At 40.7% G+C, this 17,116-nt stretch overlaps 1 protein-coding gene across 1 annotated transcript in view; it reads left to right on the plus strand.

The window, feature by feature from the left end:
- Positions 1–8,818: 8,818 nt before the first annotated feature.
- The window catches only part of LOC111874777 (glycine receptor subunit alpha-3), a 307,329-nt gene continuing 299,031 nt past the window's right edge, over positions 8,819–17,116 (plus strand). Inside the window, exon 1 of the mRNA XM_023870560.2 lies at positions 8,819–8,934. Within this exon, the coding sequence (XP_023726328.2) occupies positions 8,819–8,934 (116 nt within the window). The remainder of the gene's footprint in view (positions 8,935–17,116) is intronic.

The raw sequence follows: 17,116 nt of genomic DNA on the forward strand, positions 1-17,116 counted from the left end.
ACGATTATATACTCTTATATTGTATACATGTGTATCTGTGTGAATATTTGATCCGCTCACATGATCTAAGAAAAGGCTTATTCACGAGGATTTTGTTTTCCTATTTCAATTGTCATGCTAGCATGCAGGATTCCCAGTTTACTGATTTACTAATTTGATGTAGTAGAGTTCTTCTTGATAAGATCATAGTCGTTCATCTGATGAAGAAATGTTCGAAATTTTATAAAATCTCAAAATTGATTTTTATTTGTAAGGATATCCAGCCACATAACGAGCCCAGTCCAGTTCTGACCAGGCCACTCTACATCTAGCCCTCCCAAGTGACGCCTTCTTTCAGATTTTAAAACAGAAATGTGATATGCACCTTTCATTTTCGGCGCGTGCTACATATCCTATTCATCTCGTCCTCGTTTATTTGAGCACCCTAATAACATCCGGTTCACCTTTCGGGATTACAAAAACGCTCCAAATTCTCTCATTTCAGTGGTTCAAGGATGTTGTTCCAGAAATTAGTGCAGAAGATTTAATTGAGTGTTATGGTCAGGAACATAAAAATGTCTATATTACTATGGATTCCAGAATGCTTTAATAATGAACTAAAGTCGTTCCAGTGTGATCTCTGCAAGAGCAGATAGGAGACCTCCGGTTAGAGAAATAACTTCTGACAGGGACACTTCATCACGAAACACAATCGTCATGATATTCCCTGCAGCAGTAGGATAGTGTGACTTCGGTTATGGAACTAACTTATGCAGTAGGGCAGTAGACCTTGTGTCAGACATCAGTAAGACACACATTATCGATGTCTAAGGATTTCTGTTCAAGAAACAACGCAGCTATTAATTAATAAGGATTTCTTGGAAGAAATAATCATTTACTTTCATTTTGGTACGGCAAGGATCGCACAGAAAACGCGCTCAGCAATTCTTCTGTTGCGTGTGTATTCGTTGCTGCGGGAACGTGTTTACCCAGCCGTTGCCTAGCAACAATAAGAGGTTACGTGCACAAACACAGAGACTGATAAGAGGGATTTATGAATTAGGCCGTTGAGTTGGGTTCAGGTGCCATGATATATATACCAAGTTTCATAAAGATTGTTTCAGCCATTCTAACGTTGATAATGGAACACACAGACAGCATGGTGATCGCGTAAGCCTGCTTTCATTTTTAGAAAATAAGGAAGGTAGAATAAATTTTAGTTATACAACAAAGAAGAGCCTTATGGCATTCCAGCGACAGGAGGTAATAATTATTGTTAGGGTTACAATACATGCTCAAAATAGCCACCTTCCGTTGCCACAGAAACTTCAGCCAGACGGACGCGCTGGAAATTGCCAGGAGCGTTACGTACCAGAACACGGCCATTTTGAACGCGCTGTAGGAGTTCCCATGCAATATCCACCGCTGAAGCTTACACTGCATTAGTTAGATATCCCCTAAGTGAATGGTTTGTCCAGAATACTGGTGTGTATTTTTCTACCCACCGCCCACTGTAGGCAGTGGAAAGGTTATTTCAGGCGCTGTGACTGAAATGGACTGTCACAATTCTATATGAGTCATAAGTTTTGTCAAAAATCTATCGGGACGCTATCCAATTACTCTGGCAAAATGTGCTCCAAATTGACGGTAAGCTGAACCATTGAGTCCATGCGGCAAAACGTATGGACCTACAATAAGTCCTCGCACAATACCAGCCCAATCGTTAGCTGAAAACTGCTGTTGATGTCTGCGCCGAGCTGTACACTCTGCGGGTTTATTTCAACCCAAATGTGCCTATTATGCAAATTTAGTTGGTTGTTCCTTGTAAAGTCTTCTTCAGTTGTAGAGTGTGGGTCTGCTATACAAGGGATTTTCGCCACATTGCCGATGAACCACTGGCAATGTTCTTGGCCTGGGCGCAAAACAAGCGGGTTAAAGCTCGTGTTTCCTGCAAATGGTGGGGTAAAACAACTGTCGAGGGAGAACACCACATACTGCCATGTGCCCCAAAATTTCGTTGTTTTTTTTATTGCTAGTGGAGTGGGACTAAGTCCCTTGTACTGCAGCCACTTCTGGCCTATTATACCAGTCTCAGATGATAGGCGAGGGTGATTGTGGAGCAATTGGTGGAATGAAGATTGGCAGGGGAAGCCGGAGTACTCGGAGAAAACCTGCCCCAGCGCCACTTCGCCCACCACAAATCCCACTTGACCAGACCCGGGATCGAACACGGGCCGCCGCGGTGGGAAGCCAGCGACTAACCTCTTGAGCTATGGCGCGGCCCTAAAATTTCGGTTAATTTTATGGATGTACACTGATAAGGGAATAATTTCTACGCGTCTCAGTATGCACGGTATACTGTAGAAAGTCGAACAGTACGAATGTCCCCTCAGTGACGCTCGATCGCATGACACGTGCATGAGTTCAGAAGCCCACATTCAGAGGGCACCACTTCTCATACAGCCTAAGAGCTGCTGCGCCATTGCCACGTAATCACGAGATGTGTACTCGTCCATTTCAAGCACCGACTTGCAAAGCAAATGTGGCATTAAAAGAACAGCGCTAAAATGGATACGCAGTACACCGGAAATGAACTCTTGTTGTCAAATGCTAGTGTACAAGACTAATTTACTATGAGTACAGACATGATGACTGAGTATTTCATTGTTGAACGGGGAACGCGATAGCGACGAAAGACCAGCAGACATTCACATTTTCCACTCTCAACTCCAATCCTTCGAAAGTCCCTACGATGTTACATTTGTTACCGAAATTCTACTTCCCTATTTTTGCTGGAAACACTTTCGAAAATCCCTAGTTCGTCACCGAAGTATTTCTAGGTCCACATTTAACAATTTACTTTACTTATTTCTGGGACACTCTGTATATTCACATTGTTATTAAACACTTTCATTCACTTTCATTGTATTCATTCACGCATTCATGAGTGTACAGAACTGAGATATATCCACATTTTCTTCTCGCGGATAGTGATGGATATATTGTCAGCACTTGTCTATGTCCATCAGCTATAATATTCACAGCTCTCTCAATCGAACACCTGATTCTAGTACTGCTGTAGGTAATTCCCATCTGTCACATTTTTGTTTCATTTGTGTCAGTAGGCTCCTGCTGTGTTCGCATGACTAGTTTAATAACCTCTCCAGAAACTTTAATCAAAATGGACTAATGTCGGCAATTACTTCAATATCTCGTAGTTCATGTTATTACATTGGCGTTGATCCTGAGTGTTTTACATGAAATTTAACGCTCTGTATCTCTGTACATCTGAATGTTTACAGGTTGTACATAATGAAAGTACAGAAATAACATAACCGGTAGCAGTTGCTATGAATCGCCTTGAGTGTCTAAGGTACCAGCTTAACGACTTCTGCTCTAACCAAAGCTTGAATATAATTAAGGTAAATAAAGGTACAGTTATCCCTGTGCTAAACTAATGAATCACTAAGCCATGAAGACGTATGGGGGAGTGGATGTATAGATCCACATTTTCTTGACCTCTGCACTAGTTGGTTGTGAGTGGTGACCTTGACGGCCCGGACTCTTTACCCTCGGGAAAGAGCCCCCGGTACCCATTGTATAGGAGGTTTGGTGGACCCCAGAGCGAGTCAGGACCATTGAAGAAGTGAAAATTTTTGACCCTACTGGGACTCGAACTCCAACCCCTCGGTCGTTCAGCCCATAGCCAGTCGCTATAGTGATTATGCTATCCCAGCGGTAAATTAATTAATTATACATAATTATGTTAAAAATATATGCGTGGAAATTAGCATGGAATTTGGTGTTTATGGCAGTAAAGAACATCTTTCGCACTTTTCAGATTATTAAATACTGAAGCTAGGAATAACTACGATTTTGTTCAGAGATATTATAGGGAAACAGAAACTGACCTGAGTATGGAAACTGTGATGTATTTCTTTAGAACTCGAAAGTAATTTCGGTTTTCTATGGGCAAGTCCTGGGCTGTCCTGGATACTGAGATGACACAAATCATTGATTTAACTCGTCCTTATACAGGATTTGAACTTTCATATGGTGAAAATTTCTTCGAGCTGTCTCTTACCGGCGATCATTCTAACAATTTAGCTATGAAGTTGCTGGTGAAACAGTACTATTTATCTACTAATAGAATTTAATTTTATTAAAAAGAAGGAGTTGGGTTCTGCGCAGACAGAAAGAGAGGGGGAGGAGACATGACTTCTGTACAGGAGCTTTGTATATGAAGTTTTCTTTCACTCAATCCCTTCTGTTGCAATTAAGTAATTAACTAATTGACTTGCTAAACTACTTACCAACTTACATATTGTCATGCGCATGAAGCGCGACTATAGATGGAATCTGAATTGGTAAATGGATTTATTGATCACTTACAAACGCACACTACTCGGGACTCAGAAGTACAAGTAATTACAGCGCTAGCGCTGATATACACATTTTGCAAATCACTAGATCACGTGCTAAGTCTTCTCAGTCTTCTTTCACTAGTCGTTTCCTGTCAACGGATCTAAAAAATGGACTTTCTTCAGCTGTTGTGGTCACGCCATGGCCTGCTGGTTAGTACTCCACAACTAAAGTGTCAACAAAGTTATAGCTCCATCTCTTCACAGCCTCCATTGTAGAACTCAACTGAACTCATTGTTCCAGCTCTCCTAGTTATAACTTCACGGTACGGGCCACATAGAAAAGATAGTTTTATTTCTGCCTTCATGTTCGTTGCGGCGGGAACGTGTTTATGGAACTGTTCCCCACAAACGGGTTGCGTAACTCCATTTATTAAGAATCAGCTCCCCTAGCAACGGGAATTGTTTAGCGACCGTTATTCAGCAACAGGTCTACACGCTACAGTATTATTTTTTTTTCCTTGGCGCTACAGCCCTCATTTGGGCCTAGGCCTACCTCCATGAAACTCTCCGTTTCACTTCGGTTTACTAGATCTTACACATACGGTAGGACTCCTTGGGCGAGTGATCAGCTTGTCGCAAGGCCTCTACCTGTACACAAACACAGAAAAACGCACACAAACATCCATGCCCTGAGTGGGATTCGAACCCATGATCTCGGCTTCCGAGCGAGCGAAGACAGTACATGCCTTAGACCGCTCGGCTACCGTGACCGCCTACAGCATTGTTACTTTTGATTTATCTATGTACTAGCTTTCTTCCTAAGTTACTGGGTCAAATTCTTACTTATATACTTACTTACTAATTAATTCTATGAAGCAAGAGACCTAATTGAGAAGCTCATAGTCTCTCATCTGGTCAAGAAATACATCATGCTTTATAGAACTTGAAGTTTATTATCGTGCTCAGAGGAACACACGAATCAACTCTGTCCTGAATCAGTCTATTTCACTCTAATCCCTCAAATACTGTTTATTTAAGCTCAGTTTTAGTATTATCCTCCTAATTAAACCCAAATGACCCAATTGGTCTCTTCTCTTCGGGTTTTGTGCTAAAATATTGTGGGAAGTTCTCGTATATTTCACGTAATGCCGAAGTAATTCTGTCTCGTTAAATATGTAGGTCACCGAGACCGCTGGTGATTATGTATCAGTCCTGCACCTTTTGCAATGCCAGTCCTGCAAAACTCATACCCACGCTCTCGGGATAAAAGGGCATCCTGTATAATGATACCAAGTTTCATTATGGACTGTAGCGCCCGCAGAAGGAGAAGAAGAAGTAGAAGATAAAATAACCCTATCGAAAATAATCGAAGAGGTTATGTATATTTGTGTTTGTGTGTGGGTGTGTATATGTACTGTATATACGTGTATATATAACTCGAACGGAAAAAGATAATGTTTACTGGCAATTTTAGATAGGTAGATTGCATATCATAATACTGAACAATATAGAGGTATATCGGAAGAAATATATAAGTAGAACTTTGTGTTGGATGCAGCTCTTGCTGTATTCTGATTTCGGCTATTCTCAGAGCTGTAGACCTCACTCACTCATGGAGCCGAACCCTTCTTGAGAAGCCGCCAATTGTGCAGCCACTCAAGTACTTCCCAGCATTTTATAGAACCCGAAATTTCATTACCGTATTCACAAGAGCCCTCCACCGATCCATATCCTGAGCCAGATCGATCCAATCCATACAATTCCACATTGTCAGTAAGTTCCATTTTAATATTCTCCAACCACCTACATCTTGGTCTTCCTAGTGGTCTCTTTCCTTCTGGTTTTCCCACCAATATCCTATATGCATTCCTCCTCTCCCCCATTCGTGTTACATGCCCTGCAAAACTCATACTTCTGTAACCACACAATCAGTAAATATAAGCGCCAGAAAAGTATGGTTGAGATATGACAGACATTTTGTGCTGGGGAAAATATCAGTCATTGGTCCAAGGAGGTCGAAAGAATGAAGCGATCGTGTGCGACATTGTCTGTGTGTCAGTGAACCTCAGTTACATGAAGCAGATACTCCAAAATTCGTCTCATACCTTAGTCTCAGAACTTGTAGGGCACAGGGTGCAAAATTTTGGACCGAACTAAATGGTTCTAGAGTTAATGCAAAGCTAACTTGGCGATAAAGCATTACGCATATTTTCAGGAAGAAATATAAATAAGCATATCGATTTTCTATGCGGTGCAGAATTTCAGGAAGTCCAACACTTGTATTAAAACTTACGTTTTTAAAAGATTTTCCCAAGTGTCTGGAAGACTGCGTATATCTTTTAGAGTATATGGTATGTTTGTATGCTACTGTGCCCAACACTTTGTGGAAGCAACAAATTTCATAAACTGCAGCATGGGAAACTTTATGAAGCCAACTTCTTTCCTGTATAACCTTTCTTATAAATTTTACGCTGCAGAGTCAGACCGAAAAAGGAAAACTAAAAAACTGTGTCTTCGGTCTAAAATTCAACAGGAAGAGCAGGATGAGCGCTTTGTATTGTTCCACACTTCATCGCAGTTTTCATTACTCCAGCCCTGCCCACATTTCTACTCTTATTTACCCAGAGAATTGCAATGTTATGTTGTATCCATCCTGTCAATATTTGAGTGTGTTACCTTAGACCGCCTCTGTGGTCTAGTGGTCAGAGTTCCTGGCTACAGATCAAGAGATGTGGGTTCGATTCCCCGGCGCTACAAGATTTTCTGAGAAGTACTGGGTCTTGAACGGGGTCCACTCAGCCCCGTGAGGATAATTGAGGAGCTATTTCAAGGAAGTAAGCGGCTCCGGTCTAGAAAACCGAGATTAACGGCCGTGGGGATTCGTTGCGCTGACCACACGACTCCATCTATCCGCTAAAGTTGGCACTAACTTCCCCGACAAGCGGCTGTCGCTCGGTCGCTGTAGTTCGCTTACGGACTACAGGCCACGGAGTTAGTTAATTTAGACCTTTTTCCGAAAGGTGTATCCTGATTACTAGAAACATTCAAACATGTTGACTTATTTCTTTTTCCTTATTTAATAAGGAGATACACTCATGGTGTCATGACTCTCTACTTTTCCCCTTACAAAATCTGAAATAGTTGACATACTATAGTGAAATGTGCTCCGAACATAAAACAAAAAGGTGCCATGCTGTTCTTCGATATAATATGTTTCATAATATTACTGATATCGGTGTGCGAATTTGTGAGTTGAAAGCGAAATTATGGCTACTTGATATAGGGCCTTGGAATGTTCTGTGCTAAGTCTTAAAGAGTATGAAGCTTGTCTAATGACGACTTTTTTAAGCAGTGTAGAACACAAATTTCTCGAGCGAAATCTCTAGGTTGCCGAGTCATATACGGAGATATTGCGAGGAAAAGAAAATTGTTCCCATTTTACAGATTTGGAAAAGCGATTAAGTTCCATCTTCATATTGTAAAAAAAAGAAGATAAATTTGAATTCGTGGCAAGTTACCACTGTCATAAAGAGTGTAGGAACTTTTAATTTGACCTGTACATATATACAAACACACAGACACACACACAAATCTTATTCTTAATACAGAATTTGTATTTAAGCCTGGTTTCGCGGTGAATCGTGTACTGAAACTAAACAAAATATCCATAAGTACTCTGAGACTTTAGATATGTTTTCAGGCCTCAATTAATTACTTTCAGTTTTAGGTTATTTTCAAACAAATAATCGTAATATTTTGACTTTCTCTAGATATTTCAGATAAATAATATTTCTCAGTATATTCTATGTAATCACCTTTACCATCACCGTAAACTTGTTAGGTTTCTCTGTATCTTCCGTTTTCAAGGAACCTCGAAGCTATTCAATGTAGAACTACGTAAGCACGAGGCAGAACATTATGTGCTGTCTCTGACATATTCATTTCGATTACGAAGTCTTTCTATCTCAGGCATAACTGAAGTGAGGAATGCTAACACAGTATTGGTGAAAGATAAGGTTGTTCTTGTGCTTAACTAATTAAGGACTGCGCTATGAAGGCGTATGAGGGGGTGGATTTACAGAATCACATTTTCTTGACCTCTGCACTAGTTGGAGGTGAGTGATGAGCTTCAGGTCCCCCTGTTACCCATTGGATAGGAGGTTGGGTGGAACCTAGATCCGGTTTGGAAGACGTGGATAAGAGAAAATTCTTGTCCCTACCAGGTCTCGAACTTCGACCCCTCGGTCGTCCAGCCAATAACCAGTCTCTGTGGTAACTGTTGGATGGAAATTAAATAGGAACGAATTCCTTAAGAGTTAAAACATATGTAGTAGTTCAATACGAAGTTTCTCATGACACTGGATATTAAGAGCACTGTCTTCTGGAATGTAACTCCGCACGTTCCTCTAAATTGAATAAATGAGTTGCCTACACTTCCTTAGGCAGAAGCCGTCCTCCCTGTTCATGTTGTTGGGATGGAGCTCTGTCTCAGTTGCCTCGCTGGTGATTTGGTCCATGTATTGGATTTGGCTGAAGGGGTTGCTGATGTGTTGGAGCTGCATGCATCACAAGTTGATGCTGACGCCGAGATGTACAGACGAAGGTGGATCTCTCGATCGTTCTCCATTCCATTTTAACGGCTCGTGTATACTCGTGTTCAGTGCATCAATATTTACATCCCATTGCCATAATTAAACCTATTTGAAACCTCTTTGTGGCAGTAAACAGACGGATGAAATAGTGATTAGTTCCGTTCAGTTCTTTACTTGTAGGCAGTGAGGTTCTCAGAGGGAGGTTTTGAAAGCTTCGGTTTTCTGATATACAAGAACGTGTAATGCGTTGAAAATGAATCCATTTTCCGGGGAAATACATGTATGGCCTCTGCCATTTCAGCGTCAAAAGATAAGTCGAGCAGGAAATCAACATGAAGCTGGTAGAAAGCAGACCCGGCGACATGTTTCTCCCAAACGTCAGACGACATTCAACAGACTGCAAGATAGAGAGAAGATAGAGCTCTTCATTTCTTTACTATTTTGCGTGCTAGCTCAAGATACAGATATAATACATACTCGTATTTAGCCTCATATTCGACTAACGTAAAGTATAATGTGAACATACATTCAAGGGATGAGAAGTTGAAGGTTACGCTGCGAACTAGATGATGATTATGATAATGATAATAATGTTAATGATGATTTGATTAACACAGATCAAAGTTGTCATTCAGAACAGAGATAATCAAAATATACACATTTGCAATGAATGATTGAAATGATTGATAAACTATGACTAGTACAAAATATGACTCCACGAAGCAATTCAAGTAATAAAAATATCAATATAACATAATAATATACATAATGTATAACGATATATAATTGTAATGGTAATGTTAATTCAATTACATTAAATCGTCATGAAGTGTTGCGAAAAGAAAATATTTATTTTTATATCGAATTAATTATCATTTCAGTACCCAGTATTTCAGCATTATGGGTATTTTAAAAATCGATTATAGGAATCAGTTACCGCTCTAAATATATATCAGTGTCCTTATGAACAATATTAGTAGCTCCTACGCATAAACCTACAGCAGAAGGAAAATATTTGTTCGAAGAGTAGATCTTGGGGTCTATAAACCTCTGAGTCCAAATAACAGCAGTTTTGTTCCAGGCAATAATTCCGTGAGAAATACTCTTAAAACAAAGAAAAATCATACAAAGAAGTATCTCTAAATACGAAATTACGGAGACGCTGAATGTTCCGACATGTTTGTTCGTAATGCACATGTTAACGTCGTTATGTAAACCCATCAGAGGGCTCAGTACAATATGACAGACACCAGTTAGCGTTAGTGCTCTGTAACGTCATCGTGTATCATCATTCATTTCTAATCTGCGTAGTCACTCTGAACATACTGCAGTGCAGGGATGCCCAGCCCCAGGCTGAAATCATGTGTAGGTAGTTTATCAGAAGTCCAAATGGGTTCTCTTTGTCCTGCAACCGTCGTCCCACAACATAATAACTCTTTCTGAACATTGATGCCTGATGGCGAAAGTAAAAAGCAAGACTATTTTAGTCTGGATATCACTAAGATGATGTTGATAGGCCGCGCCATAGCTCAAGGTGTTAGTCGCTGTTTTCCCATCGGCGTGGCCCGGGTCCAATCCCAGGGCTGGTCAAGTGGGATTTGTGGTGGAAAAGTGGCGCTGGGGCGGGTTTCCTCCAAGTACTTCGGTTTCCCATACCAATCTTCATTCCACAAAATTCTCTATCATCATAATCACCAGGAGTAGGTACAATAGGCCAATCAGTGGCCGCCGAGCCAAGTGGGCCCAATTGGACTCCACACGCCACTAAGCGAATTAAAAAAAAAAAGATGACGTTGATGGCAGCAAGGTGAGAGATGTAAGGAATGTTACCTTTTATACGCAGATGTAGTTGATTTTAGCGCCTTTTATGTAATAATGAAATATAAATATATTCCACATTACAAAAATCTATATTTTTCCACGGAGTTCTTTGTGTGTCGTATATGATTCTGAGAATGAACAGCAATTACATATTTTCCTAAACAACGTTAAAAGATTTATCTTTGTATTTGAAATATAGTTCGTTTTCCATGAGGTAGAAACTTAATTTTTAAATAAGTGTATTATATAGATGAACTTACTGACTCAAGAAGGTAATACATATATCTTTGGCACTGCCGAACTACACCAATAAAGATGTGGGATGCAGTTTTTGTCAAAATATGGTGAAGAAAGTAGTGAGATTATCGGAGAAATGACAGATAATTATGGCGATAATTGTACGAGCCACAGTAAAATTTATGGATGCGTGGAAAGATCTAGAAAAGGAGCAGCAGTTTTTATTGATTATGAATGCTCCTGGTAGCCATTAACTCTGAAAAATATTGCGGTTACAGAGATGCTCGGTTGGTGTATTCGAGACAATCCATGAACCAGCATTTCTGAAATTGCTTTTCAAATACGCGCCAGTGTTAGAAACAAGCGATGCAAGAATGGCTTCTTATCTCAACGAGAACATTTTATTGTGGTAGAACTCTGAAAGTTGTGAGAGGTTGAACAAATTACTTTGAAGAGCATTATATTTCGAAAGAAAACTAAAAAATGCCTAACTAAATTATAATAATTTTGCCAATATCATAAGCAAATTACCTTATATTATTAGATTTGAGGTTTTCACGGCGGTGACTATGAAGAATGTCGTCTTCTAAGATATGAAGCGGTGTAGATCATGTGTGAACCGACGTTTCGGGGGATGTATCACCTCTATCTTCAGGGTAGCTGCACCCACCTGTTCACGCTGATTCCTCACTCTCGGATTGTTCTATCATGAAGATGGAAATGATATATTCCCCCGAAACGTCGGTTCACATAAGATCTACACGGTACCTTATATTGTTCACTTGCTTTCTGTTTTTATTCACTTAGTTTCATACTTGAAACCTTTGAGCTGGACTCACTTCATTGAAAATTTTCATGATCTAATATTTTAACGAATGTTAGATTTAATATAATTGAAATAAATGCCACTTCTATCGTGGCTTTTGTATTTATTCTTCATACATGGAAAGCACAGTGACCACCATCAGTATGCATGCATAATGCTTACATTTCCTTACATCTGTGATATAGCACAAAAAGTTGATTGCCAGTTCATGGCTGTCATTAGTAATTACGTAATATAATTAAGGAGCTCATTATTGGTCACTACAGATTTTGGTACCTGTTCTATTAGTTGTTACAATTAGATCCCAATTTTCTGCTTGCTTCTATTAGGATTCTTAATACTTGTACATACAGCAGAATAAAGAAAAGATACTGATTCATTTAACATTAACATTTCGTGCTTTATAACGCATAGAGTTGAATGTTATTTGAAGCGAAAAGCGGCGCCAGAAATAAAGAGACAGTTATATTCCTTACAGATCTTTCTACGAACAAATGATTCGTTATTCCAATACGAAATGTATATTTATCATGAATTAATTAAAGTACGCTTTATTCATTCGGATAAAGCCCATAGAAAGGCCGCGCCATAGCTCAAGGGGTTAGTCGCTGGCTTACCACCGCGGCCGCCCGGGTTCGATCCCGGGTCTGGTCAAGTGGGATTTATGGTGGACAAAGTGGCCCTGGGGCTGGTTTTCTTCGAGTATTTCGGTTTCCCCTGCTAATCTTAATTCCACCAATTGCTCCACAATCACCCTCACCTATCATCTGGGGCTGGTACAATAGGCCAGAAGTGGCTGCAGTACAAGGGACTTAGTCCCACCCCACTAGCATTAAAAATAATATATTTTTTCGTCTAGTTACTGTAATATTACATTTATATCTTCATTGTAAAGAAAGCAGAAAGCTAGAAGCCGCGTGATATTCTAAAGGGTTATGACGGCAGACTGTTATTATTTATAAAATAATTATTTTAGAAAATTTTCCTTGCCTCATTTAATTTAAATGATAAATATCTTCTCAGGGCATATAAATCTATTTTACATACTGGTGCTATAGTAACAGAGAGAGGACTATCTCTGGATAATTTTCGAAATATGTATCTATAGCCATCTCGCCGCAACTTTCCCACTCATAATTCACAATAATTCTGTCAGTTCCCGTTGGACTCTGTATAACACCTGCAGCCGGTACCGTAATGGAGAGTATGCTGTGTTATATGTAAGTCGTTTTCCCTCTGTTTCTGCCGAATGAGTACACTACACTCTCTCCTCTTGCTAACAGATGGCTCATAGCCTAGCCGCATGGGAAAATTACAGTTTGGGGAAAAACAGCTGATTCCACTTTTCCCTGTCATTCTGTTGTTTAAGGCAAATTATACGTCTATGTATTTTATTTAAGGCCCAAAATATTGTAGATACATCAGCAAGTCTTATGAATCTGCTGCCCATGAAGAGCTACAACATTCCTTTTGTTTCGATCAGACTGAAAATAAAATGTTGTGGTGATAAAATGAACCAAAAAATATAACAGGAGACGTCATTTGTTGACGGGCAGTGGCACAGCAAACACACCCTTATGTCATCAGATAAGACGAGCCATTGTTACGCAACGAACAGACAGGCATCAGTAAAAGAACTGTAGGAGAAAGTGTTTTATGCGTCATCCGACCCGAGGCTACATAGCGAGATCCGTGACCCTGCGACTCGTAGGAGGCGACGAAAATTGACGTCTAAAATCTGAGACAGTAAAATATGGTCGCGAGTCCCAAGGGACTGGGACCCAAGAAAGACTGTAATGGTAAGAACCAGCAGCATATACAAAAAGCAGACCAGTTCTCTCGTCAGAGAGAGCGCCCCACAAAAACAAGACCGTAACTGTCAAATAGTAATAAATATCTGGTCATGAGCCCCAGATGGGGCTCCACACCTAGACTTACAGACTGACTGACTGACTGACTGACTGACTGACTGACCGAAAACAAGATCATAACTGTCAAACAGTAATAAATATCTGGCCATGAGCCCCTTATGGGGCTCGACAACAAGACTTACTGACTGACTTACCGACCATCAGTCACAATGTGACTTTGACTTTGACTTGAGAAAAAGTCAAACTCGGGGAAAAAAAAGGTCACTTAAAAATCTAACGGGAAATGTAATATCGCAATACTTTGCTAACAATGGTTTTACATTTCGATAAAATTCTCACCAGGAAATACACATTTGCTATGAGCAGGGCTGCAATCGTAATTTCGACACTGCTTTATACACTCGGATATGCATAACCTTTGATACAAAGCCTTCGTAATTAATCTTAGTCTGAGAGCACGCAGTTGTGAAATATACGTGTGACAGCATCGCGCGGGATTTCTAATTGCCATGGCAACGAAAGAATGACCCATTCCAGGTACTGTATATAACTGTATCATCGTAACTTTGGTAGAATATAACATTGTGCGTAATGGGCGGTGTCTTTTATATTGTAATGTAGATTCCCATTGCAAGGTAACCGCTCGATAAACAAATACCCACGAAGACAGATTCTTGGTAAATATCTCTTTGCTGGGTGGACAACAGTACGCTATAAAAAGAATGAGTAGCGTTTTCTATGTGGTTGGTGCAGAGGTTGTATTACGTGAGAGCGCTTGTAGCCAGTTCAGTTAACTCGCGTGTAGGCGGGGTCTAATACCTCAGCCGTGACTCTGCGAGTCGTAGGAGGCGACGAAAAGGATAATCTCAAATCTGAGACAGTAAAATATAGTAGCGATCCCCAAGAGACTCGGACTCAAGAAAGCCTGTGCTGGGAATAGCCAACGGCACGTACAAATGACAGATCCGTCCTCTCGTCAGAGAGGTCACTCCACAAAAGCAAGGCCGTAACTGTAAAACAGTAATAAATACTTGGTCATGAGTCCCAGATGGGGCTCGACACCGAGACTGACTGACTGTCAGTCGCAATGTGACTTTGATTTTGTCTTGAGCCAGTTCAGTTGAGAGAACTGGACCAGAGTTCAGTTGACGGTAGGAGATAGCCACGGGGAATTTCGTAGCAGAAGAAGAATTAGAAGTCGGCCCGTGAAGATGTAACGTGTGATTTGAAGACTGTGTGTGCTGTAGTATACTGATATTTGGATTGTGTGAATTAGTGAGACTTATAGTTCCTGTGTTCTAATTCCGTTGCTAGGAAACGGATAATGAAAACATTGTAAAAGCTTAACCATTATTGAGATCTGTTACCTAGCAACGGCTAGTGAAAGCAGATAGAGAAGAATTTATTTTGTCTGCTAAAATTACAGTAATCTTGAGAGTGTTATAATTAATTGTAGTTACGTCCTGTGAATATCCAATAAATAGATTCACCAATCCAAACCACTTCTAAAGTCACTAATACAGGTGACAATGTTTAGAAATTGAAGCAAACTCAGAAAATATTTCGGAGTGTGACTCGCAAGTTGTAGATTCTCGAACTGCAGGATATGGATTGTTCGTCATTGTATTGTGTGACATTCCTATGCCTCAGCGCAAAGCCATAATATCATGAGTCACGGATGTGGTAGAAATACCGCTATCTACACGTGTAGACATTTCAAGCGTTACATAGACATGAGAAATATTCTCGCATCCTCGTTGGAGAATGTAGGACTGAGAATGGGTGTGATTTACGCTTTATAGAGTGATACTTGTATTAATAGTGTGTTTCGAAATTGCACTCAGTAATTTCCAGCTCTCACAATTATACATTACCATAATGTCACGTGTATGATGGCTATAGAGGGAGTGTGGATTGGTAATTGGGTTTATTGGCCACTTTAGTACACAGCTCGTAATTACACTTAATTAATTACAACGACATTGCTGATTTCCACACCTTTCAAGTCTTTTCAAGCCCGCAGTACCTTCCATAGTAGTTACTGGTAACGGCTTCTAACTATGGCTGTTCTGCTTCCGGACCCAAGTCCTCTCTGAACGGCGACTTCCTTCTAGCTCCCGTAAAAAACTGACTTGGTTGCCCCAGTTGTCTTCCTTGTAACTCTTCGGCACGGACCGAATAGAAAACACCTTTTCCAACAGTACATTCTTTGTTGAATGCTCATTCGTTGCCGCAGAAAAGTGTTCACCGAGCCGTTGCTTAGAAACTACTCTGGTATATTTGCTTATCTTGCAGTCGTTGCATAGTAACGGCTCTACATTCTGCAATATGTTCTGAGACTTCAGCTGCGTATAGTCCAAGTACTATTTCACAACAGAGTCTTCGGAATACGTGTATAAAGGATTATTAAAAAATAATGAACCGATTTCATGACGCGTTGCTTTAGTTTTCCAGCATCGTCATGGAATGAGTCAGTGACCATTAGAAAGAGGAGTTATCTGAGTTGTGAATGTCTGCCACAGGGGCCCTGAAGTGGCGTCGTTCTTTCTGCAAAGTTCAGTTGTTCGTTTACCCTCGGAGTGGCGAGTCCTCAGCAAAAGGCGTTCTGCGTTCTCGAGTTCGCGAAAACAAATTCGGTTGTCACGGTGCAGCGTGCTTTTCGAAGGCGATTCGGCATTAATACAACCTGCCCTAAGAACATTCGACGGTGGTTTCGACAGTTTGAAGAGAGTGGGTGTCTGTGTAAAGGAAAAAGTCCAGGACGACCACGAGTCTCGGAGGAACAAGTGGCGAGAATCCGTGCTGCGTTTGAGAGGAGTCCGCGGAAGTCAACAAATTGAGCTAGCCGTGGGCTTGCGATCCCTCAATCCACTGTCTGGCGTGTGCTAACAGTACGTCTACTTTCGAAACCATACAGACTGCAGCTCGTTCAGGCACTTACCAATGACGACAAAAGGAAGCGGATGGAATTTTGTGATTCGATGCTGGAGATGATGGAAGACGAAGCCTTCATTTCACGTTTAATTTTTAGTAATGAAGCGACTTTTCACTTGAGCGGCACAGTAAATCGTCACAATGTGAGTATTTGGGGAACAGAGCACCCACATGAAACAGTTGAGCATGAAAGAGATTCCCTAAGGTGAACGTCTTCTGTGCTGTGTCTCAGACAGGGTTTATGGTCCCTTTTTCTTTGAAGGAAACACCGTTACAGGACAAACCTCTCTCGATATGCTCCAAAACTGGCTCTTCACTTCACTGCAAGCAGATTCGCATGACTTCATTTTTCAACAAGATGGAGCACCGCCCCATTGGCACCTGATGGTCCCAGCTTTTTTAAATGAAAAAGTGCCCCAGCGATGGATTGGTCGGAAGGGGGCCAAAGACCTTGCTCTTTGTGCTTGGCCTGCGAGATCCCCAGACCTCACC

Source organism: Cryptotermes secundus, unplaced genomic scaffold, assembly GCF_002891405.2.
Source record: "Cryptotermes secundus unplaced genomic scaffold, Csec_1.0 scaffold212, whole genome shotgun sequence".
NCBI classification, from domain to species: Eukaryota; Metazoa; Arthropoda; class Insecta; order Blattodea; family Kalotermitidae; genus Cryptotermes; species Cryptotermes secundus.